This window comes from Mustela putorius, unplaced genomic scaffold (genome assembly GCF_011764305.1).
Source record: "Mustela putorius furo isolate JIRA1106 unplaced genomic scaffold, ASM1176430v1.1 tig00000198_pilon_pilon_pilon, whole genome shotgun sequence".
Taxonomy (NCBI): Eukaryota; Metazoa; Chordata; class Mammalia; order Carnivora; family Mustelidae; genus Mustela; species Mustela putorius.
The window spans coordinates 1,972,225-1,995,926 of NW_025421311.1; the positions used below are offsets into that span (position 1 = coordinate 1,972,225).

General features: G+C 41.5%; 1 protein-coding gene across 2 annotated transcripts in view; it reads right to left on the reverse strand.

The window, feature by feature from the left end:
* PDGFD (platelet derived growth factor D) overlaps positions 1-5,887 on the reverse strand; it is a 220,243-nt gene extending 214,356 nt beyond the window's left edge. For both annotated transcript variants that reach the window (XM_004764448.2, XM_004764447.2), the window contains exon 1: positions 5,495-5,887. In XM_004764448.2, coding sequence (XP_004764505.1) covers positions 5,495-5,618 — 124 coding nt within the window. In that variant the 5' untranslated portion in view covers positions 5,619-5,887. The remainder of the gene's footprint in view (positions 1-5,494) is intronic.
* Positions 5,888-23,702: the final 17,815 nt, after the last annotated feature.

Below are 23,702 nucleotides of genomic sequence, written 5' to 3' on the forward strand. Positions count from 1 at the left end.
AGTCAGTATTCAAAGTAGCACAGGCCCTATCTTTTTCCAAACTAACTCCTTCAGTGGCTTCTCACCACCCTATGAATAATGGCCAAACTCCCTAACATTACTTCCCAGACCTTTGTTAGTGGACACATGACGACTGTGTTCTCATCTCCAAACCTTGGCAAGGGCTCTCTCCCACTAGCAAACTACCCCCTCCTTCCTCACCATCCCCAATTTCTAACTCCTACTCACCCTTCATTCCCCAGTTTAGACACTTCTTCTTCCAGGAGGCCTTCCCCAACCCCTCAAATCTAGATCAGGTGCTCCTTGTGAGTTCCCATACCCCTGTGCATTTCTTCCTTAAAAGCAACTGTCACACTCCACTGCGCCTTCACACTTTTCTCATTGCAAAAGAAATCCTTTTCACCTAAAAATCTTCTGATGGATTCAAATATGTGAAGCAAAAAGGCAGAGATGCGTGTGGGATAGTTCTGTTGAAGAAGGGTGGAGAATCCTGGGACTCTCCCAAATGCATTTGAAACACGATGGTAATACGCTGGCACGAAATATGCATTTGTCTCTATCGTCCAGAAGCCCATAGGCTGGAAGGAGGCAGGAACCATGCATGTGGTTCATTCATAATGGGCTAGATAACTATGCATCCAGTATAGTAACTGGCAAAGGTTAGAGATAGAATAATTGAGATAGATAGAGTAATATTCTATCTAGAGATAGAATAACTATGTAGAGATGAATAAGTTACAGTGGGGGTCAGAAGCAGAGCTTAGGACAAAGAACTATCTGCACATTCATTGTCAACCTCTCATGTTTAGAGGGCAGCCCAGACCAAGTAAGGAACGAACTAAAAAGAGACAATCTTAAGAAAGGACAGAGAACTCAAACATGCTTGGCTTCCACCTTAAGTCATCTGACTCCTTTGTGAGGGACCAAATCATTGCCTAAAGGACTTGGCATAGATGAGCTAAGAGCAGCTATACCTGGCTCACTTAGAAGACATCCTTATTTTAATTCAAGGAAGTATTTTATTAAGATGCTCAGAAAGCACCTTTTTAAGCTAATCTGATCAATTCAGCAAGGAAAGTTTTAAAGTTCCAGAAGGGAGACGATGTGCATTATGACTCAGCTCTCAAGGGCAGAGGCATGAATACATACACCCTTTCAGACCAGAATGAAGGGGTTGAGACCAGGCATGCTCAAGAGACCCATGTGACAACTTGCTTATCACTGGTCATCAGAGATCAATGACTGTGGGGACATTGTTCCATTGGTTGGCCAGACTGTTCCAAGATAATAAAGTTTAGCTCTCATTCCCTGAAAGGGAAAATCCCATAGACAAAAATCAATGTCATTACTATAACTCACAACCTAGTGGCATTTCCTCCTACAGAGTGTATGTCCGTCCACTTGTTTAAACTCCCATCTTGAGAAGAACCTACATTAAATATCATAAGCCACAGAAGCACGTCAAAGCCACGTTACATTTAAAATATGCCATCCCCAGGATGCTCCATGAGATGATGAAACTTTAATGCCCTTAGAGCTGAACAGAAAATATAAACCCAGAAGAACACAAGATCTGACACTAACCTGATTGTCGGCTTTCAGACACTTTAAAGATAATTTGTTTATTGCAAATAATGCTGCAGTGGACAGAATGCAGATCCTCCGTGCAGGGGAGTCTTGAGAGAATAATGTAGGTCAAGGCTACTTCAAAAAAACAAATAAACCCTCATTATTTGCTTACATTGTCCTCTCTTTTGTCTCCTTCCCTAAAAGATCTAATCTTTGTCATCACTGATCACACAAACCCACATTATCTAAGACACAAGCTTGACTCCTTAAAGATCTAAGACCACATTAGTAAACCTACAGGCTTATCACTAGGTAATGATAACGTAACAGACAATTCAAGTATTGGCACAGGAGGCCAAGAAGCATTAAATTCAGAATCGTTTCCCAACAGCACCAGAAAGCCACACAGAACACAACAAAAGGCCAAGAAAATGGAGACCGTGTCTGTATCCTTAACCCCCGCCCCGCAGCAGGAAGCTCTGTCTGGTTCCATTTTAAAATAAGTAAGTAATACTGTCAGTGAATTGCTGCCTTTACATTTCTCGATCCACACTCTGAGCAACACCAGCTCTGGCTAGTTATTATAAAATACCAACTTCACGGGCACTGAAATGGGAAGACAGGGATTCTGCTCCTCAAGTAAGTCTTGCCCTGTGCTGAGAGGCAGATCAGAAATGGGCATCAAAAGTAAATATAATATAAGGAAGTGTAAATATTCTTCTTCTTCTTCTTCTTCTTCTTTTTTTTTTTTTGCAAATATGATGCTTTTATCCTTCTTAGTTTCCTTCTAGTATCCTAGTTTCCTCCTAGAGACAGGGACCAAATTCACCCACCATTGGCTCACCTTGAGCCCTTCTGCAGGTGCTGGGAAGGGGTCTGTAAATACCCTTTTACAATAGGAATATATTGTGGTAGAGAGTTCTGGAAGGCCAGGAGATAGCAGCAGAGTAACCCCCAACCTGGGTAAGGATATTATCATCTATTCACTCTAATACTTTTGTATGATTTCTAGCCATTCCAGCTACTCGGAGCTCTCAGGTAAAGAGAGAATAAAAACAAGTTTTTTTGTGTGTCAGTCTGGACAGGATCCAGCACATCCCATGCCCATGACAGGATGCCTGTCCTGTGAGTCCTTATCTCGACTCAAGCATTAGGTGGCAGCTAACAGGGTCTGCGGGAACAAATTGATGGCACTCAACTGTGAATAAAGATAGTTCCATCATTAGATACTGGTTCCTAAAACCCCATCCAAGGGTCATGGCTAATTTTTTACTGTGACTTCCTACCACTTGTAACTGGAGGGCCTGATCTTCTAAGGACCCTAAGTTAATGTTTGAAAACTTTTATCTTCTAAATTTCCCCTTACTACATTCTAGGCCCATGTCCTCTCCAGGCTTATACCTTGTCTTAACCTGATAGTCTAAAGAACTAGACTATTGTTTTCCTTAAGAAAAGAACTTTGGGGGAACCAGTTAAAAATGTCTGGAATCAGAACAAGGGTTTTAATTTAATACATTAGTACTTTCTCTCAACAACCCAACTGCTGTGATTAAGATTTTCCAGATGATGTCTAGACTTTTCCAAAGACCCTTTATTCTTACTCTCTCAGCAAAACCCTATGGCAGTGTTTCTCATTTTTTTTTTTTTTTTTTTTTTTTTATCATCAGTCCTCCCTTCAAGAGCCTGTTTAGACTTTTTTCCTAATCATGTCCCCTCCCTATGAGATGTTCACACTACAGATATAGTCTACCTCTTTATATATACTGGCCCTTTGGAGGATCACAAACCATTGTAGTATTTAAGATTTTTTTCACCCTCTAAGATCTGATTTTGCTACTTTGGGGCAATTTTGTCTCTCTTAAGAATGCGTGCTCTGTAACACTTAAGAATAAGATGCCTTTTGAAAATTCCCCAAATGAACAACCCATTATGAGTATTAATTTTTTTCCATCTGTACATGACAATTCTTTCTTTATCTAACCTTTCCCCACTCCTAGTTTTGTTTGCAAAATTAGAGTGACATTGAGGAAATTGTTGAGTCATCCAAATTAATTAAAATGTGTGTGCATGTGTGTGTTATCAGTAACTGCAAAACAGCTTTAACTAAAATATGAATAATTCAATCCAGGATGGTTTTCAAAATTCTGATAAAATAAAGCTTTTATCATATAGACTAGACAGATGCACAGAGTTTTAACAATGAAAACTAAAAGGAGAGCATTCTTTTAAAAAAAAAAATTAAAAATGAGCTGCATGACTTGGTTTTAGTTGGAATCTTGGGTTACCAGGCAATGGTTACATACTTTTTGCTTTCCGTCCTTGACATCTTGTAACTGATACTTGGGAGGCTGAGGATTACAAAATTATGGCTATGAAGTCATACAAGTTATACATGGCATTTTATTCTACACAGCTAAGAGGGCATACAGAGTGCAAACGTTAACAAATCTAAAAACTCGACTAGGAGAAGATTGTCCCTGGTGGAAACATTAATGAGGAAAGCAAAACTATAAAATTTTGGTCTTGAGCCTGAACCTTTTTTTAAGTTTTAGTAAGAAAATTCTGTGCTTTAACTAAGAGGGAGGGCAAGCCACTGCTGGAATATTTTACATAAAAACATTGTGATAAAGTAATTCTGGAAACAGAATTACTTTTGGCCCGGAAGTGGCTTGAGGCTTCCCTGTGCCCTCTCCACACACCTTCCCCACCTCCTAGGACCTGAGCACACTGAAATCCACAGTGTACTTGTCATCACAAAATATAGTAGGCTTTGTTGTCATTTCAAAGTTCAAAAGCCTTGCAGTAAAGTCCAAATTAAGGTCACACCAAGAGAGAAACTGACAAGGGAATAAGATGGTTACTATGAATATAGGAGAGGACATGTTTTGCCAACTCAGACAGTGAAACCATTAAAAACAGTGGTGAGCTCTTTAGGGGATGTGTTAGAACCCTCAGATGGCAGACAGAAAGAAGACAGTATCAATGAAGAAAAAAACCAAAAACCTATGGGTCACTTCAGGTAGATGCTAGAAACAGCTTCAAATTACTGCCAAAGTTGTAGTTGAGAATAAAAGAATAAATCAAGTTCAGACCTTGGTGGAAGCCCAGAAACGAAATAAGCTCAATTCAAGTCTCTGGGACCCACTGACCCAGGTGTCCTCTAGAGCAAAGGAAAACAAACAAGCCTGCCTGGGACCTTGCTGAGGTTAGCGGACCAAACTGCCCTGCTCCTTGCAACAGTTGGAAAGCCTCCGTGCATGGAAACTGAGGGCAGGAGCCGGATCCGCCTGTGGTACTGAAGAGACCCCGGCTGTCCCAGTCTCCCAGACTCAGCTTCTGAGCCCCAGCAGCACCCTCGTGGGAAATGCACTTTGGGGACATAAAGGGGGAAGGCTGCATCCCTCCATCTCCCCCAAATAAGTAAGATACAAATTCTCTGTTCCAGATACGGCTCCCGGGACACCATTCCCTGTCCTCCTACTGATACAATAAAAATAAAATAGGTCATCCAGAAAGAGCCACCCCTGAGTCCCCCCCAGGCCTATCATAAACGCCCCGTCTATCCGAGTTTCCAGTCCGAAAGGTGAAGAGCCTGGCCGAGGCGCGGCGCAGGCTGCAACTTTCTGCAGCTCCGGGACCCTGGGTCTGTGACTACAGGGCAGGAAGGAGTGCTCTGGGGAGCAGCAAAGGAGCCACCTGACCTTTGCGGTACCCCCGCCGCCGGCCCGCGTCCCGCAGCCCCCAGGCCCACTCCGGAATGCAGGCAGGCACGAGACACCCCCCCGCCCCCGCTCCGCCGCCACGAAGCCTTCAGCAGGCTTCGGAGGAAAAAGTTTCTTAAAAGAAGTAACGGTGACGACGACGACAACAACAACAACGGGATTTCTTTTCAAAAACTACAGACAATGAAATGTGAATCTCTCACCATCTCGCCTGAGGTTGGCGTTGCGCAGAGCTTTGATGGATGCGCTCTGCGGGGCTGCAGACGCGTCCCGATAGCTGCAAAAGTTGGCGCAGACCAGAGTGTAGACGAGGCCGAGCGGGCGCATTGGGAGCCGCGAGCCGGGGACCGCGTGGCCGCAGGAGAAAGCCGGGGCCGCCGGGCCGGTCGCCGCGCTGTCGCCGCCTGCGCTCCCGCGCGAGGGCCGGGCCGCGGAGCTAGTGGCCGCGCGGGGCGCGCACTTCCTGCATGCCCAACTTTCGGAGCGCGTGTGGGCGCCGCACTTCCTTGTGCAGCCGCAGGCCGGCGGACGGCGGCGGGACCCACAACAGGTTGACGCTGGTCCGCCCCCTCCGGCGTCCGGCGGCGGCAGCACAGGCGGCGGGGGCGGCGTCCCGGGCGGGCGGGCGCCCGAGCGCGCAGGGCGGCCGCGTCCTCGGCCGGGCCCCGCGGCCCCCTGAGCCCAGAGGCGCGCGCTGCGCCCCGCCCCCGGCAGGCCCCGGTGCGGTGCTGGGAGGGGGGGACCTGGCTCTCCCCACCTGCCGGGGGTCAGCCCGGCTAGGTCCGCCCGCCCGAGTGCCAGGACACCGGGAGCCAGGGAGCTGGGAGGAGGGGGAGGGGTTCAAGTCCCAGCCCTGCTCCCTGGTGGCGGGCTAGTCCCTGCCCAGGAGGCAGAACTCTTGTCCTGGTGCTGGGGCATTGGGGATGGGGCCTGGAGTTGGGCCAGAATCAGATTTTGCTTACTCAGGGTGTCACTCGGCGAGGTGGAGGAGCTTGACTGAGCTTCCGGTGAGCTCCGGGCTCCAGCGCGAACTTAGCTAAGTCAAGGTGATTCTCCCACGCTGGGAGGGGAACAGAGATGCTCCGTATCTCATGGGGCTCTAGCTGTGATGGCCCCACGTGGGGAAGGGTATCAGAAATGGTGGGGGGTGTCCTTGAATGCCCGTCAGCACCCCCTGCACAACAGAAGCGGCTAAAGGTCAGGGTGCGGTCGAGCTGGGGCACCCTGGCAAGGTGACATTATGAGAACATTACATTCTTTTTCTTCATGGTCTACAGCAAGAGGCAGGGAGCATCAGGCCTTTGGGCCTCCCTCTTCTCAGGATCTGGGAGGTCAGAGGTCCAGAGGAACGGACTCTGGATTCTAGGAGTTTTGGCCTCACGTCTCTATCTCCCCAGCGTAAGGAACTACATTTGGAACAGGAGTGGGTCTGGGCTCGGCAGCTTACTAGCCTTGTCACCTTGGGCAAACCACTGGATCTCTTGAGCCGCACTGTCTCTACTTAGAAAAGAAGGGTAGCGATTTTTAGTCTGTATGGTTGTGGCGATAATTATGTGAAATAATTTTAGTATTTAGCTTTGTAGCTGAATTAAAATCCAAATTTACACAATTTCTCAGCTGCTCATTGATGAGACCTAGAAGGGACATTTACTAGTTTCTTTTATGCCTTCCAGCCCCTGAAGGAGTGGGGTATGAGAAGTCAGTGACACCCAGATAAACAGAGCCAGGAGCAGCTGAGAAGGGAAGGAAGTTCAGGAAAAGAAACACTTGACAATTACTCAGTCCAACACAGACTAGGATTCCGGTGTTCCTTCCATATGTGCAAAGATTCATGTGGTTCATCTCCTGGCATTTTGTCTAGAACAGTGTTTCACAAACTGCAGGTTTGTAGGCGGTGAGGTCAATTTCAAGAATAGCATGATGACTTTTTTCTATTAAGACTTCATTTTTTCAGAGAACTTTTAGGTTCACAGCAAAACTGCAGGGAAACTACAAAGTTTTCCTGTATACACTTTGCCCAGACACAGGGGTAGCCTCTGCCATTATCAACAGGGCCAAATACAGTGGTGTATTGGTTACAACTGGTGATCATACATTGACACATTGTAATCACTCAAAGCTTACAGTATAGTACACAGTTGATTACATAGGGCACATATGAAGGCTACATTATGGTTCATTCTTGGTGTTGTACATTCTGTGGCTTTGGACAAATATATGATGACATGTAACTTATCTGTAGGGTGTTGCATGGACTGCTTTCACTGCTCTAAAAATCCTCTGTTCTTCAGCATTATTTTTTCCATAAATTGAATGGACTATAATAGCTTTGAGATTTAATTATCAGAGTTCATGGCAGAAAATAACATTGTTTTATGAATATTTTGGTTCAAATATAAAAGGCATTTCTATGGGGCATGATCAAAAAAGCTTGAAAATCACCAGAAAGAAGGCTGATCACATTGTCTCAAAATATAATCAGTCCCTTTAAGAGGCACCAAGGAGAGACATAAAATTTGGGTTTGCAGTCACTCATTTACTCATTTAACAAGTATTAATAAAGCAATAGCTTTTCCCTTTGCCATGCCCTAGTCTAAAACTCCAGGGAATAAAATACTGATCATGAGAGATAAGGTCTCTAATCCACTGAATCTTACTTTCTAATGGAAGAAAGTGATCCTAAACAAGTAGAGATAGATGGATAGATAGATAATATCTATGTAGATAGACATTAATAAGAGAAGAGAGTGAGAGACAGATCAGGTAGGACTGGGACTAATTAAAGTATGTTATACCATTTTTAAAGAGTGGCTGAAAATGCTCATTACATTTCAGACCTAGCCTCTGAAATGAGAATATAGAAACAATGAAAAAATGTGCAAATGGCTTATGTTGTAAAAGTATTAAATGTTAAAGAGGATAATTTATCACAATATGTAATATGCTGAATTTAAAGTATTCAAAGTCATGTTATCCGACATACTAATACTATGAACTGTGTAAAGACCTTGTAATTCATAATGTCAAATATTTTAGCTGAGAGCAGTAAAGGATGTTGCACGGAACCTGCATTTTCTTGACCTTTAACATAGATAAATACCCCAAACCAATGATAAAACGAGAAAAACTAGGGAGTCATGCCTAATCAACTCTTCTGAATCTGGTTTTCAGTATTACCTAATAATTAATTCTTACAAATGAGGTTGATTACACCAACTAAGTATCATTTTACACAGAATAGGCACTTAAAAAAGATATACTGAGAGACAGAGGAAGGTCTGCTATCAAGATTAAAGATAAGATGATTCAATGTTCTTTTTACCTGTATCTTAAACTAATTTAGCAAAACACTGAATTTGACGCTATGTTTTTAAATGCTGATAGGCCGGTTGGAGGAACATGAGCCAACACAAGGAAACCAGATGTATAAATATTTATTACTGTTCAGAATAAGATAAGTCAACTATTCTATATTTAGACATTGTTCAATGACATACAACTGTAAAAGACACTTCTACTGTTTAGAAAACATTCTTAAATATGAGAGCAATTTATAACAGGTCTGTGCAAAGTGGTATTTATCCCAAACACATATATTCTAGCAGTAATGATTTGCTAAAAGGATAGGTTAGGAAGTGACACTATTTTTTATCATATACTCTTTCCCTTACATAAATAGAACACAAGAATGGTGTTTTCCACTACATTTTCAAATATGCTTGGCTTCTTTTAGGAATTCATAAAAGCCACAGTGGAAAAGGAATGAAAAGGGGCGTGTCTCGTTTCTACATGTGGCTCATAGCGGTACTTTTTTTTTCTTTTTTCTTTTTTTCTTTTTTTTTTTTTTTTCCTAAACGTCTACCAGCCTTTAACTTATAACTCAGTGCAGGACCTTTCTCTTGACTCTGGTAATCATGTTGTGAAGTCTGCTCTCTGCCAAGAGGACGCCCCTGGGTTAGTCATCCTCCACTCACTGATCTCAGAAAGAAACAGAACACTCCGACATAAATCCTAATTTCTGCTCTCCAGATAGACTACTGATCTTTGGCAGTACTGAGCTTCTTCCTCGGGCCATCGATCTGTTCCTGTAAAAAGGGAGTGTTGCAGTAGATGGCCTTCACGATTTCTTTTGGAAATCTATTTTGTTTAGTTTGTTAAACCCCGTTCTCCCTCTCTCTAAAACCACAGTCTACACATATGTAACTTTATCAAGTTCAAATGCACTTAAGTGGTTTTTAGAAATTCTAAGGATATCCAAGAATGCAACATAGAAGAAAGTTTTCTACAAATGAACTGGCCTTCGGAATTTCAGTAACAAATAGATACGGTCGTTCCCCCTGTTTATCTGTGGTTTCGCCATCAGCCGATTCAATTCCCAGCGGTCCACTGAGGTCCGGAGACTATGAGCTCGTCCTTCTGACGAATCTGTCCAGGGTCAATAGTAGCCTAGCTCTACGTCACTGCGCCCGCGCCGCGCGTCGTTCTGCGCCTCACCTCCCGTCAGTCCGCGTGCAACGCCGCGTCGTCATCTGGGCCCCGAGCCGGTGAGTCCAGTGCGATGTTTTGAAGGAGACCGAGAGAGAGACCGCGTTCCCACAACTTTTATTACGGTCTCCTATTATCATACTTCTATGGTATTATTGTCCTCGATAATCTTTCACGCTGCCTCCTTGATAACTAAACTTTATGGTAGGTCCGTACGTATAGGAAGAAACAGTATTTATAGGGTTCGGTACTGTCTGGGGTCTTGGAACATTTCCCTTGTGGATAACGGGGGGGGGGGCACTGCTGTGACAAACTCATTCAGAGGTTGGCCTGTCCTCCACTCTGAATAGTTCCTTTGGTTTTCAGAGTTGTGTTTTCTTTAGAGACGTCCGTGGTGCTATGTAGGAGCATGGAGAGGGCGGGCACGTGGTTTCGTGGCGGGGAGTGACTGCGGGGTCAAGGACAGGAGGTTGAGACGGTGACAGATTCGGAAAAGAGACGGACTCTGGGGCTTTAACACAGTTAGCAAAATGATCCTGACCTAGGATTGGGCTCAGAAAAAACCGGATTAAACTCAGTTGATTTTTGTAATTGGATAAAAGATAATGTTTGAATAGTTGGTGCCAAAAACCGAAATTAAGTATTCACAAGATGACAGACCGTGGTAAATTTTCTAAATAGTTCCAAATGATTCGAAAGACCTAGAATACCGACATGGTTACAGAATATTTTATATCCAGTATGTGCAAAATATGCCATTAAATTATGTTGAGTCATTGACAAGAAACACATCATTTTTTTTAACCCATTCGATGACCGTCTTTTAACAATTAAATTTTCCTTTTGTTCCATTCTGTCATATTTTTAATTGATTCATCTGCTACATGTGTCATCTCTATCCTTTTATCTCCATTATTATTATTATTATTATTATTTTTAAAGATTTTATTTTTATTTATTTATTTGACAGAGAGAAATCACAAGTAGATGGAGAGGCAGGCAGAGAGGATGCGGGACTCGATCCCAGGACCCTGAGATCATGACCTGAGCTGAAGGCAGCAGCTTAATCCACTGAGCTACCCAGACGCCCTTATCTCCATTATTATTAACAGTACAATAATGTAGAAAGGCTTTTTAAGGTAATTTTTCTTAAAAGTATCACATTCTCTGTGTTTAAAAAGGGAGGAGATGACTGAAATTATGGCTCTTAGGAGGACTGAAACTCACTGATTTATTTAGTTTCTTTCAAAATAGCATTAATTTATTCCTCTTTTCAATTGTTGGTGAGGGGGCCCATGCTCTGAGCATGGTCCTTCCTCAAGAGGCGATGGTTCCGAGTTTTTTCTCGTTAAGGACTTTTCTTTAAAATTGTAATTGCAATGGCCACTACTAAATGCATAGCAGAAAAATATAATACAACTGTTAGGTCTATTTGATTAACTCAAATGCGAACCTATTTCTATTTCCTGGGTCCTAACTTGGAAGAAAATTATTGTACACGGTTATACAATCCTAAGTCCAGGTGTATGCAAGTTTTAGTCCTCTCTTTTCCTCTGTACGTAATGCATAGATGCTATCACTCCGTATTGTCTGGATTCGTATCCAGCAATGTCAGATTATCCGACATTTAAATATGAGAGCCAAACTGCTGACGTATTTTGAGCACAAACTTCCAGATTTGATCTTTAAGAACTGGTTGTGGTGAGACCTCAGCTTGACTTTTCGACAACTAACAGATCCAGTCAGTCAATCAGGGAGTCTGTCCTGTCAACCATTAGTTTTCTTTTACTCCCTTGAATAAACCAGTGATTCAGCTTAATAGAATGGGTCATTGAGTTCTATGTCTCTCATGGAAAAGAATCCCTGCATCTATAATATTTCTTCAGCTTAGTTATATGTTTTATTTCCATTTATCCATTCTTGAGCTGCATTATCTAAATTTAAGGTTTCAAAGATTTCGAATATGTTGCAGATACTGCAGAACTCTTTCCTTAATTGATCTGGGATGTCTGCCAGCCTCCTTTAAAATGCTGCACTTTTATCTTTATAAGATGGGCTTATATCCAGTGAACTGTCACACTTTGAGTTCTTCTCGTTTCTTGAGCAAGAAATTGGTATTCAGTTCCCTTTCCTTGAGTGAGGATTTTAATTCAATCAAGAAAATATTTCCCTGTATTTATGTCCCTTGGAATTCCATATTACACATTTATTCTTTTTCAAGGAGCCCATTTTGAATTTATTAATGAAACTATTTAAAACTTAAGTATTTAACCCTTAGTAATGATCAGATTCTTTATTCTCAGCCAACTAAGTTCACCATTTGGCTGTGTAATTCTCCATCAAGGAGTCTCTTTTGAGGGTTTGAGACCGAGGCCATCTTTCGTGTTCTAAAATCTTGGTTATCTTCCTGACTTTCCCCCTTACATCTTTTCTACCAAAGAAAGTTATATTGCACCATGGAAGAGAAAAAAGTATTGAAAGTTCTGCAAAAAAATGTATAATAAAGTTTATTTATTTTTTTTAAATTTTGAGTGAGCGAGAGAGAGAGAGTGTGAGTGGGGCAAGGGGCAGAGGGAGAGAGAATTTCAAGCAGACTCCTCGTTGAGCATGGAGCCCAGCATGGGGTCTTGATCCCACGACCCCGAGATCCTGACTTGAGCCAAAATCATGATTCAGAAGCTTAACTGATTGAGCTACCCAGGCACCCCACAGTTTACTTTTAATAAGCTGACATAGAAATAAATCACATCATTAGACTCTGACCCTGATTTTTCTCTTAGATTTTTTTTTTTTTCTTTTGAGGCCATAAAGAATCTGTTTCCCCCAGTGATGATGGGGAGACTCTCTCATTTGAAAATTTCAGACTGCTACCAAGGTGGAGACTGTTTGACAAAAGGTAGCCACTATCTGCCAGTGTCATCAACATAATTTTACAAATATTTTTTTCAGTATTTTCTTCTGGTTAAGTAATTAAATAATCCTGAAGTATAATGTGGCATCTTTGCAAGGTCGTGCCATGTTTTCATGATTATATTTTTAGTGTTGGAGCCTAGGCTGCTCTCAAAGCTATGAAAAGGCATTGCTCATTCAAGCTGTTGGTTGGCCATTTCCATTTTCAAGTTGGCAGGGCTGAAACTCCAAACCTCTGAGGAAGGTTTGAAGGAATCATAGCCTTGTTGACTCAACATAGAACAATCCATGAGATGCAATCTCACGAATGGGCTGGATGAAGTGGAACACAATGAAAGCTTGACCGAGAAAGGATGTGGGAGACCATAGGGAAGAAGCAGGTTGTTTCAAGGGAACAAAGGCAAACAAACAAACAAACAAAAAAGCCTGTCTAATTTAAACTTCTAACTTCAATGGCTTGACTTTAAAATCTGCCTGGGAGCCATGTGTCAGTGTAGAGAAACTAACATGCGTACTGATGAGGCCACAAGAACAGTAGAGTCTATCTGCAGGAACCCTGTCCTAATGATTGTGAAGTTAAAAGCAGGATAGGGGGAGTGGAGGGAGAGCTGGGTAGGGGTGAGGGGTGCAGAGAGACACAGAGATCAACTGCATGTACTTGAAGACCTATTAATATGTGGAAGAAGAAATAAACCATTCCTGCTGTATAAAGCATGTAGAACTAGGGACATTCCAATTAATATGCCATTTTAAAAACACAAAAAATCCCCCTAATTTGACCTGTTTAAAAATAGAATGCATTGTATCTTAGGACAGAAGTTGTTGTTTAAGTTACTAAAAACATTATTGCAGGGATTGTGTTGACAACAGGAGCATTAAAAATGAAGGTACTTCATTACGAAGTTTTGAAAGGCCTTAAAAGTTTTCTCCCCACCTGTAGGATATTGCACTTTTATGGTTATATCTCCCCCAAGATTATTTAGTTTTTGAATAATAACCCTATTATATGCAGCACCACTGGGAATTTTTAATAGTTCTATTTCAGGTCATTTTAAAATATTTTCAGTTATTAGGAGTGTTGTCTTGACCCCCCATGAAGCCCAGCTCCATTCTTAATACAGTCCTAAGGCACAGGCAGGATGGTATTACATTGAGAATAGAAAAGACGCAAATTGATTGTCTCAATCTGACCAGCATCTTGACGAGTGCGATGACCACAAATGTATTTTTCCCTAATGCATTGAAGTTGATGTTTTTTCTAGTACAATATTAATTTTACCAAGCTTGGAGCATTGTTGAATTCACTCTTGAAGCCAAACATAACTGCAGAAAATATGAAAACATTAAGGCCAATAAAATCTGGTATAACTTATTTTTCATGTTGTTTTGAAAAGAACTTATTCAGCAACTTGAAGAAATTATAATAAAACTGAAGGGCAGTCTCGGAACAGTCAAGCTAGGTCTTCCAAAGATCATTCTAGAAAGTCTGTGTACTTCACTCTGGGAAAACTTGAGGCCTTACTACAGAGCTGGCTTGGTTCTACTTTGTGCATAATTTCAAACATTTTTTAAAAGATTTTATTTAGTCGTTTATTGTTTATTTATTGTTATTGTTTGAGATAGAGCACGAGCAGGGATGAGGGGCAGAAGGAGAGGGACAGGAAGACTCCCCACTGAGCAAGAAGCCTGACAGGAGGCTCAGTCCCAGGACCCTGGGGTCATGACCTAAGCTGAAGGCAGATGCTTAACTGCCTAAGCCACCCCGGCGCGCCTGTACATAATTTTAGTTGGATCTGGATCAAATATGAGGTTTCTCTATCAAGTATCAGACTGGAGGGTGGAACTTTAAGAATGATATGGTAAAATCGGGCACCTGGGTGGCTCAGTCGGTTAGGCCGCTGCCTTCGGCTCGGGTCATGATCTCGGGGTCCTGGGATCAAGTCCCGCATCGGGCTCTCTGCTCAGTGGGGAGCTTGCTTCCTCCTCTCTCTCTCTCTCTGCCTGCCTCTATGCCTACTTGTGATCTCTTTCTGTCAAATAAATAAATAAAATCTTTAAAAAAAAAGAATAATATGGTAAAATCGAGAATGAGAGAGAATTTCTAAACAATGTACAAAAAGAAGAATGTAAAATTCAGTATGGAGTTTTTTCTTTATTTACTATGCTTGCCAACATCCGATAAAGCTCTTTGGAGCTCATAGAAATCAATGGGATGTTCCATTAATTGAAAAATATAATAATGGTGGTTAGTTACCATAAATACGTATAAATTCCATGGGCTATATTCTGTTTAATCTGGTAAGGTTTTACATTACCAATATAATGGAAATTTATTTTTTAAAATTAGATATTAATATTATAACATATAGGTATGTGTATACAAGTTAACTCCACTTTAAACGAAAGCAGTGATTGGTTAGCATTTGTAAAAACAATCTTTGTCAGAAATCAGCATTGCAGAATTTGAATGCTTAGTGCCTACATATCTTTTTCCACATAAACACATGAAGATTTTGTTAATTTGTATAAGCAATATTAGAAATGATTTTTCATTAGTAAAGTGAGTAGTGTCCCATGTGTGGGTTTGTTAGGAAATACTGGTCAGACTCTCTTCTTGAATGAATGAGGTGTAAGAATTCAGCAAGGTCAGCAGGTGAATGTCTCTGGTGCACAGCACAGTCTTGGCCAGACCCCATTGGACATACATCCTCCTGCTTCACAGAATTCCTTGTCTCCTGACCTAGTTATTACAAGGCCTGCTAGTCCTGCACCCACCATACCACGGTGTTCACCTCAGAGTAAGTCTGCCGTGCAAGGTTGGAGTATCTGAGCAGAATTAGACTGTCCCCAGAGCAGCTTTAAGAACCAGCCGTTGGCTTTATACTTGTTTACTATGAACATTTATCTGTTTGGCAGGTAGGCTTCTATTGTGATGTAACTGTTAGGACAGTTGTCAGGGAAAGAACATGTAGCCTTCACCCACTCTAGCTGCCAGAGATGGTTCATATTTTCCCAAAAGCCTAGGATTTGCTTCACGTCCATATTAGGTCAGTTTACAAAACAAACATATGTTACAGAATTATGTAACCACACTGTACAATAGAAGGCAAACAATTTTGTGCCTAAATACAATACTCTCACCTAAAGTTTATATCATGGCTATCTCATTCTTTGATAATACTGGATAAATATGGAGTTATCTGTATTAAAATTACATGCAAGCCCAGAGTTTTAGTCATTTAGGATGCCACATAGCAAAGAATAGACACTTCAAAGAAACCCTACAAAGAATATGAGCTACCTATAATATTGTTCCTCAAAGCACAAATTTTATAACATATTCCATTAAAAATATTCTATAATCAAGTAGTTTTCAAAAGTGTTCCATAATTTGCCACTCTTAGACTATCACAATATACATCAATATATTATAGGCTCTGAGAAAGTTGTATTGAAGCATCCTGTTTACTTTTGCTTAATCCAGCATTTCCCCAATATAATGGACGTAAATTTTTGAAATACTGAATTACAAGGAAACTCAACTTGGACTTACCTTTCAATTGAATTGTATGGTCAATATTTGGAGGACACTGATCAGAAACTAAGTTTGATATTTAAGAAGACCACCAGGAAAGTGACTCAGAATACTGAGTCACTGACACAGAAGACACTGTAGAATCTGTTTAAAAATAAGTTTTGATATGTAGAATTATTGTCCTGGATAGGAAGGACAAAAACTCCTTGACATATTTGGCAAAGAGTGTACTGAATATCATCAATTCTAAGATACATTTCATTTTCTCCCTTTAAACAGGTCTACAATCAGAATAAACCCTTTGCTTCTCTCAGACGCTCTTGGCGAAGCAGCAGTCATATAACATGGTTGTCATCACCTGACTCTTCTGGTAAGATCAAGAAACGCCGAGCATCAGACCTGGTGGGATGGCATAAGGGGGTAGGAGAAAAGCTCAAAGTCAGTAGTGGAGCACGTTGTAAACATGCTTGATGACCCAGAAAATGACACTATATGGAAAAACAGAGAGTTTAATAATTCTCAACCAAAAAATTATTCAGCAGAGTTGGATTCTGCATTGGAATAAGTTTCAGGGATACTTAAACCAATGTATTCTCCTAATACTTTCATTTTTATTTATGCACAGAAGCAGTTTTAAAAAATTATGTATGAATAAGTTATGTGTGAAAATTATGTATGAAGGAGTTCTTTGATAAGCATAACATTTCAAAAGAGAACAAAGCATTGATTAGTTAAATTAGGAGTTTAATTGACAGTTTTTTTTTCTTTCCCAAGGGAACACAAAATAATGACATATCTTTAGACTTTATCTTGGTAATGTTTAAGTGTATTAATTCTCCAAAGGATGCTAGAATTTGAAAATAATTATCTTGCCATCAAATTTCTCAGAAGAATTCAATGCTTTTTTTACTAGTTTTATTTTCAGATAGACATGTGTGTTCAGACTGACCATTTTGAGCAATTGCAGAGAATTGATCAGAGAAATTGAAAGATGTCTGTACGTGGCTGCAAGGACCATACTTGGCCTGAATGATTTGCAGTCTAGATGATTCTTTTTTTTTTTCCCAGTGTGTTGGGATGATGGTGAAAATAATACAGTTGACAAAAAAGGAGTTAAAGAATTACAGCCATAGGAACCTGCAATTATCTGATAAGCTCTTGGCTGAAAATCTGATGCATGAGTTTCCTTTCTGAAACCTGTGATGAGGTTTTTGTCTACACGGAAGCATTAACCGACTGAAGCTGTGTTCTCCATTTTTCACTGTATTGTTCTTCCTCATCACTGCCTGCCTTGCCCTCCACTTCAGTAAATACAAAATTCAGTAGTAGGAAAGTTACAATCTCAAAAATACATACATTCTATTTTATTTATTGTATGTATTTTCCTCTTTTGTAAATCAGCTACTTTAACCTTTTCCTTTTAGCAGGGAGTCATTAAAAACGAAAATTCTACCCTATTTTAAGGAAGTTATGCTTCAGTGCAAGGGGACTATAAAATCTGTCTTCATCTCTAGGAAAGGTAATGAATTCATGTAAGTGCCATCATAATCTAGTCTTTTACCCTCCCCACTTTTCTAATAAAAATGCAGAGAGAACATTGAGAAGCTCAAGACTGCTCTAAAGAAAATAGGGATTTACAGAATATAACCTCACCAGACTTTTGGTGAATTATGAAGCAAGCAAGGCATTTATTTTGAGAACCAGGAGCATTAAAATTTTCACCTTCCTGGAGGTGCTGCTGTGTTCCTGAGCAGTGTCTGAATTAAGTTACTCTCAGCAGGAAGAACATGGTGGATCTGTAAAGTATTAAATTATCCTGATTTTTTCATTTTTTTCCGGCAGTTTTTCCCATTAATGTCCAATAGCTTATCTTTAGTCTTTATGATTAAAAGTAGGATAAAGGTATCATGATGTGAAGCAGATGTCATTGCCTCCAAAAGCTGCATTGCCTTGAAATTTTGTCTTTGTTATATCATTCCTATGGACACATCTACCCAACAAAAATTTAAAGGGAGACGCTTGGCACATACAGTGGTACTTCTTCATGCATAAAATAACTATGCCAGATTGATGAGCCAGTAATTCCATTTTGAAACAGTGAGTTCTCCAGATTTTCTGCTGACATTGGCTATCACTACTAACACTGCCTTGCATGACACATTTTAAAAGTGGGGTTGGAATCTGAGGTTTAACTGTTGAGAGACCTGAGGAAGGGGACTATATAGGGTGAGAGAAAGAGGGGAGAGACTTTCAGAGACAAGTGACATAAAACTACATAGATAGGTCAGGAAAGTTTTAGGAGAAATGGAGAGAGAGCATGAGTTTTAAGAAACAATGTCAGGGGCGCCTGGGTGGCTCAGTGGGTTAAGCTGCTGCCTTCGGCTCAGGTCATGATCTCAGGGTCCTGGGATAGAGTCCTGTGTTGGGCTTTCTGCTCAGCAGGGAGCCTGCTTCCCTCTCTCTCTCTCTGCCTGCCTCTCTGCCTCCTTGTGATCTCTCTCTGTCAAATAAATAAATAAAATCTTTAAAAAAATAAAAAAAGAAACAGCCTCAAATGAAAGAACATAGTTGGATGTCTATGAAGCAAATCATGGGAGGGTAGTGCATCATAATTAGACCTGGGGATGTTTCAAAGATGGGACAAGTACACATGAAATCCTATGATATGGCTTTGGTATGAAAAAGTAGAGTGGGATTTATGGCAAAAAGCCCAGGTTTAGGGGCAGGATGAGGAGGATCAAAGTGTTGATCTTCACTAAATGTGTTCGGATTACTCACTAAATGGATATTTTCCTCATCTGTGAAATGGGAAAACAGCATTATGTTAGAGGTTCATTGTATTCGTGCTTGTCACATGGGAGGAGGTGTAAAAGCAGAGGCTACCATTTTTATAGGAAAAGAAGTTAACAGTCCAAATAATATTAGGGTAGAATACAGAGCACTTTTTCCGTGGTCACATAAAGGTAGTTGGCATTTGTTTACGTATGGGAAAAAGAAATTGAAGACACAAAGGAAAGAACCAGAGAAAATATAAGAGGTAAATTCAAATGGATTGCTAGACCCAAGGAATTAAATATCTGTTCTTTAAGTCATTCAACCGGTATTTATTGAGTATCTGCTATGTGTCTGGCAATGTTCTAGTTGCTAGGGCCACAGCAATAAACTAAACACTCACAGAACTAATCAACTAGATTGGTAGATGTAAAACACGTACTAGGTTTGAAGAAGAGCTAAGAGTAGAAAATGAAGCAGGGAATGGGAAACTTATAAAGTGTCAAGAGTTTAGAATGGTTGAGGGCGGAGGATGGGAGTGTTGAAATTTTAGACAGATTACCCAGGAAAGGTTTCTCTGAGAAAATGACTTTTCAAGAAAAAAGCTGAAGGAAGCGAGACAGCGAAGCTGGCAGATATCTGAGGGAAGCACATTCCAGAGAGGAAACAGCAGTTGCAAACACCCTGTGACGGAAGGGTACTGCCATGTTCCCAGAACAGTCAGGAGGCCAGTGGGCTGGAGGAGAAGCAGTAAGTGGGAGAGTTGATGGACAAGAGTAGCCTTGGGGCCAGATTGTTTGTAGGGCTTTTGGGGGTCACAGTACAAAAGTAGGCGTTTATTCCAAGTGAGGTGAGAAGTCTTTGGGTTTGGAGCAGTGATATGTTCTGACTTACATTTTTTTTTTAATTTTTTTTTAATTTTCTATTTTTTATAAACATATATTTTTATCCCCAGGGGTACAGGTCTGTGAATCACCAGGTTTACACACTTCACAGCACTCACCAAAGCACATACCCTCCCCAATGTCCATAATCCCACCCCCTTCTCCCAAACCCCCTCCCCCCAACAAGTTCATTCCAGCTGCTGAAGCAAGAATGGCTCAGAAAGGGAGGTCGGCATGAGAGGAAGACGGTCAATGTGAATGCAAGTGAGAAATGTTGGTAAGTGGGTGGAGCTGGGGGTGACTGGAGCTCTTCAGATAATAAATACATTTTTAGGTAGAACCAATGGGACTTGTTAATGGATGGCATGCAGGGTATGAGAGAAAGGGAAGAGTTAGATGTAGTTCCAAGAATTGGGAACTGGAAAGATGGAGGACACGGAAGGGGAATGAGGTTTGGAGGGATTATCAGGACCCCAGGTTTGGGCATGCAAGGTTGATATGTTTTGTAGACATCCAAGTGGAGATGCTGAGTAGTTGGGTCTACAAGCCACAAAATGGGTAAGATGACCTAGGGGGCGATTCCAACGGGAAACAGAAGATAGCCAAGGACTGAGCACTGGGAGCACCAACATGGACACGTTAGGGAGATAAGTAGGGAACAACAAGGGGCACTGAGAAGTGGCCAAAAAGGTGAGAGAAAAATATATAAATGTGTGTTCCAGAAGCCAAGTGAAGATGTTTCGTATTAACTAGCACATGGATTATAAAAGCAAAAAGGCAGTAAAGAGAGACATCTGAGACCTATAAGAATGTTTTTTAAAAACTGAAGGAAGAAGTATATTCCTCAGTGGAGAAAAATAGTGGGAAGGCCTCATTGGAAGGGAATTTACCCGAAAGAACAGCAGAAGAGTTGCAATCTGTCCAGGTGGAGGAGAGATGACCCTTTGCACCAGCATCACCTGAGATGTTCATTCACACATGCAGGTCCCTGAATTAGAGTTTTTCATGGCCGACTGAGAATTTGTCTTTTCAGGTGGCCCTTACACATGTGACTAAGGTTAATGAAATGTAAGACAGGAAGTAGATTCCCAGAAACAGTGAAATGAGTTCTATGTAAGTGCGCAAATGTAGGTGGTGAGTATGGAGCTGGGGTCACTGTTTCTGGCTCCCACACTCCTGCTCTCTATTTTTACCCAAGAACAGGATTAGATCACAGCCAGGCAGGGGAGAAATGGCCTGCTTTACTTTCAAACTTAATATCCTTTGCCACCAAATATATTAGAAAACTCAAATTGACAACATTTATTTTTTCCATTTCATTTCATACTCTGTGGGAGTGGAATTGGAAATTGAAATTTGCAAGGCCTCCTGGGGGCTGGCCTCTGCCTCTAAGGCCAGCGAGTCCAGTAGAACCCATCACTGCATCGCTCATTGTTCCACTGAGCCAGCCATTTTGCATGTCAAAAAGGATTCCCCCTTGCTTTACGTAAGGACAACACACGTGCACACACATAGGTATGCACACATACACACCTGATACACCAGAAGCATCTGCCGAAACGCACGATAGACTCTCATGCCGGGTGTGTAGAAAATCAACACATGCTTCATGGGTGAGTTCAGTTGTTCCCATGTGGGCTTTTACCTTATCTTTAGGGAGATCTCAGTGGTAATACCGTCGATCACCCAGTATTGGGTGTCTGTGAGAAGTACAGCTCTGCAGAAGCAGCATTTAACACCATAATGGAGGGATGCCTGGGTGATCGGTCAGTGAAGCATCTGCCTTCGGCTTGGGTCATGATCCCGGGGTCCTGGGATCAGGCTCCCTGCTCAGTGGGGGGCCTGCTTCTCTTTTCACTGATCTCTCTTTCCTTCTCTCTCTCTCTCATGAATAAATAAATAAAATCTTTAAAAAAAAATGTAGATTTCTAGTTCATGAACTCTGTATTTGGAAAACATGAAAGGGACGAAGGTAAAGGGGTAGTTTGTGTAGTCAGAAGTCAGAAGTGTAGAAGGAGCGTCTAATCTTTCTCTTGCGCTTATGCTGCTTCCCACACTGTCCGCCGTGATGTGCACCCGTTGTCTCAGCTCGTCCTTGAAGTTCTCTCAGGTAGAATAGATGAAGACGCGGAAGCTCATTGACCCAGAGTTAAAAAGCAACAAAAGTAGGATTCTGGGATAGGTCAGTCGGATGGGGACTTCTCTTGTTCCACTGTGCCGTTGGAGCTCTTCCAGAATTCAGCGTTGCTCCTGGAATTGCTGAGTGGTCCTACAGACCCTGCGTCACAGCGCGTTACAGCATCCACACGCTGCATGGCAAGCATGCAGGGAGTATCTATGATGTGTGTCATGGCAGAAATGATCCTGGTGAGCTATCAGTTGAAAGAGTCTTAAGGTCTAGGAGTTACCTACTATTGTCTAGGGTGCAGATATGCAAAACCTCAGGGAAATGAGAGCAGCATCCTTACAGAGAGACATTCTCCAGCTTCCTGCCTCCAGGCGTCCTGTCTGACCTCTCCCCTCCCTCCAGGCAAGAGATCACTTGGTCTTACAAAGGATGGATGGTTACTAGTTTGCTGCTTCAAGTATCTCTCCTGATTGAACCTCTTTCCTGAAAATGGAGACTCTGAAGGGTTATTAGCCAGTTCACTGTCCCTCAGCTGTCAATAATTGTTCCTTTCTTCTGTGTACTTGAGTCTGTCCACCAGCGGCTACATGGCCAACTGAAGGTCTCAGTGTCATCCTCACCCCTCCTTTACTAGGGCTGGATTTTTTCCTCCACATCAGAGCTTTTCCCCAGTCATCTGTCCCCTCATGTTCTGACCGATCTGACCGATCTCCAGACATTAGTAATGCTGATGTTAGGCTTGAGGAGGTGTTCTGGGATATAGGATAAGGGACTGAGGATTAGGACACGGAGGCTGTAGTTTGTTCCTGCTGGGAACTGCTGTTGGGTCCTTGGCAGATTACATTACCTCTCCTGAGTCCGGTTTCCTCATCTTCAGAGCGTTTTGACTGTCTTTCTGTCCCTTCCGTATCTAATGTCCCAGCAGTCTGTGATGATTCTTTTCAGAAATACATCCAGAGAACCGTGCATTTCCCTTGCCTTTGCTCTGTCTATAAACAAACAGGCGGACATACAATTCACCCTGGGAATAACCCATCACAGGCCATTGTATAAAAAGCAAGACATTCTTGGGTGTGAACTAAATTTTCTTAATAACCTTTTTCTGGCTTTCCAAGTATAAGAGTGACACATTGCCACTGGACAAAATGGAAAACACAGGGCATATAAAGAGGAAGATTGAAATCACATATAATTTTTTAACACAGTAAAAATCACTGCTTACATTTCAGTGTTCTTGCTTGCCTGCTTCTCTCTTTGTTTTCTCCCTAAAATTAAGGCCATTCTGTCTTTTGCATTCTGCTCTTTTCCCTTCAATGTATTGTCCCAAGTATTTACTCTTACTAAGTGGTCTAAAAATATCATTTTATTTCTACATAACCGTTGAAGTTCTTGTCATACCATACTAATGCCGTAGTCTCTAGGGTTGTACATTGGTTTATTTTCAATATTGCATTAATTTGAATTAAAATGGATGAATATCTGTGTGCATGTATGTGTGCAGTGACTTTATCAATGACATAAATTTTTAGAAGCAGAATTACTGGTCAAGCATTATAAATATTGGTCTACCTGGGCTGGACCTTCCTTTTCTCCTGACACCTTTCCTGTTTGACTCTGCTGTGGCCACATGCCTTTCTTTCTTTCTTTCTTTCTTTCTTTCTTTCTTTCTTTCTTTCTTTTTTTTAAATATTTATTTA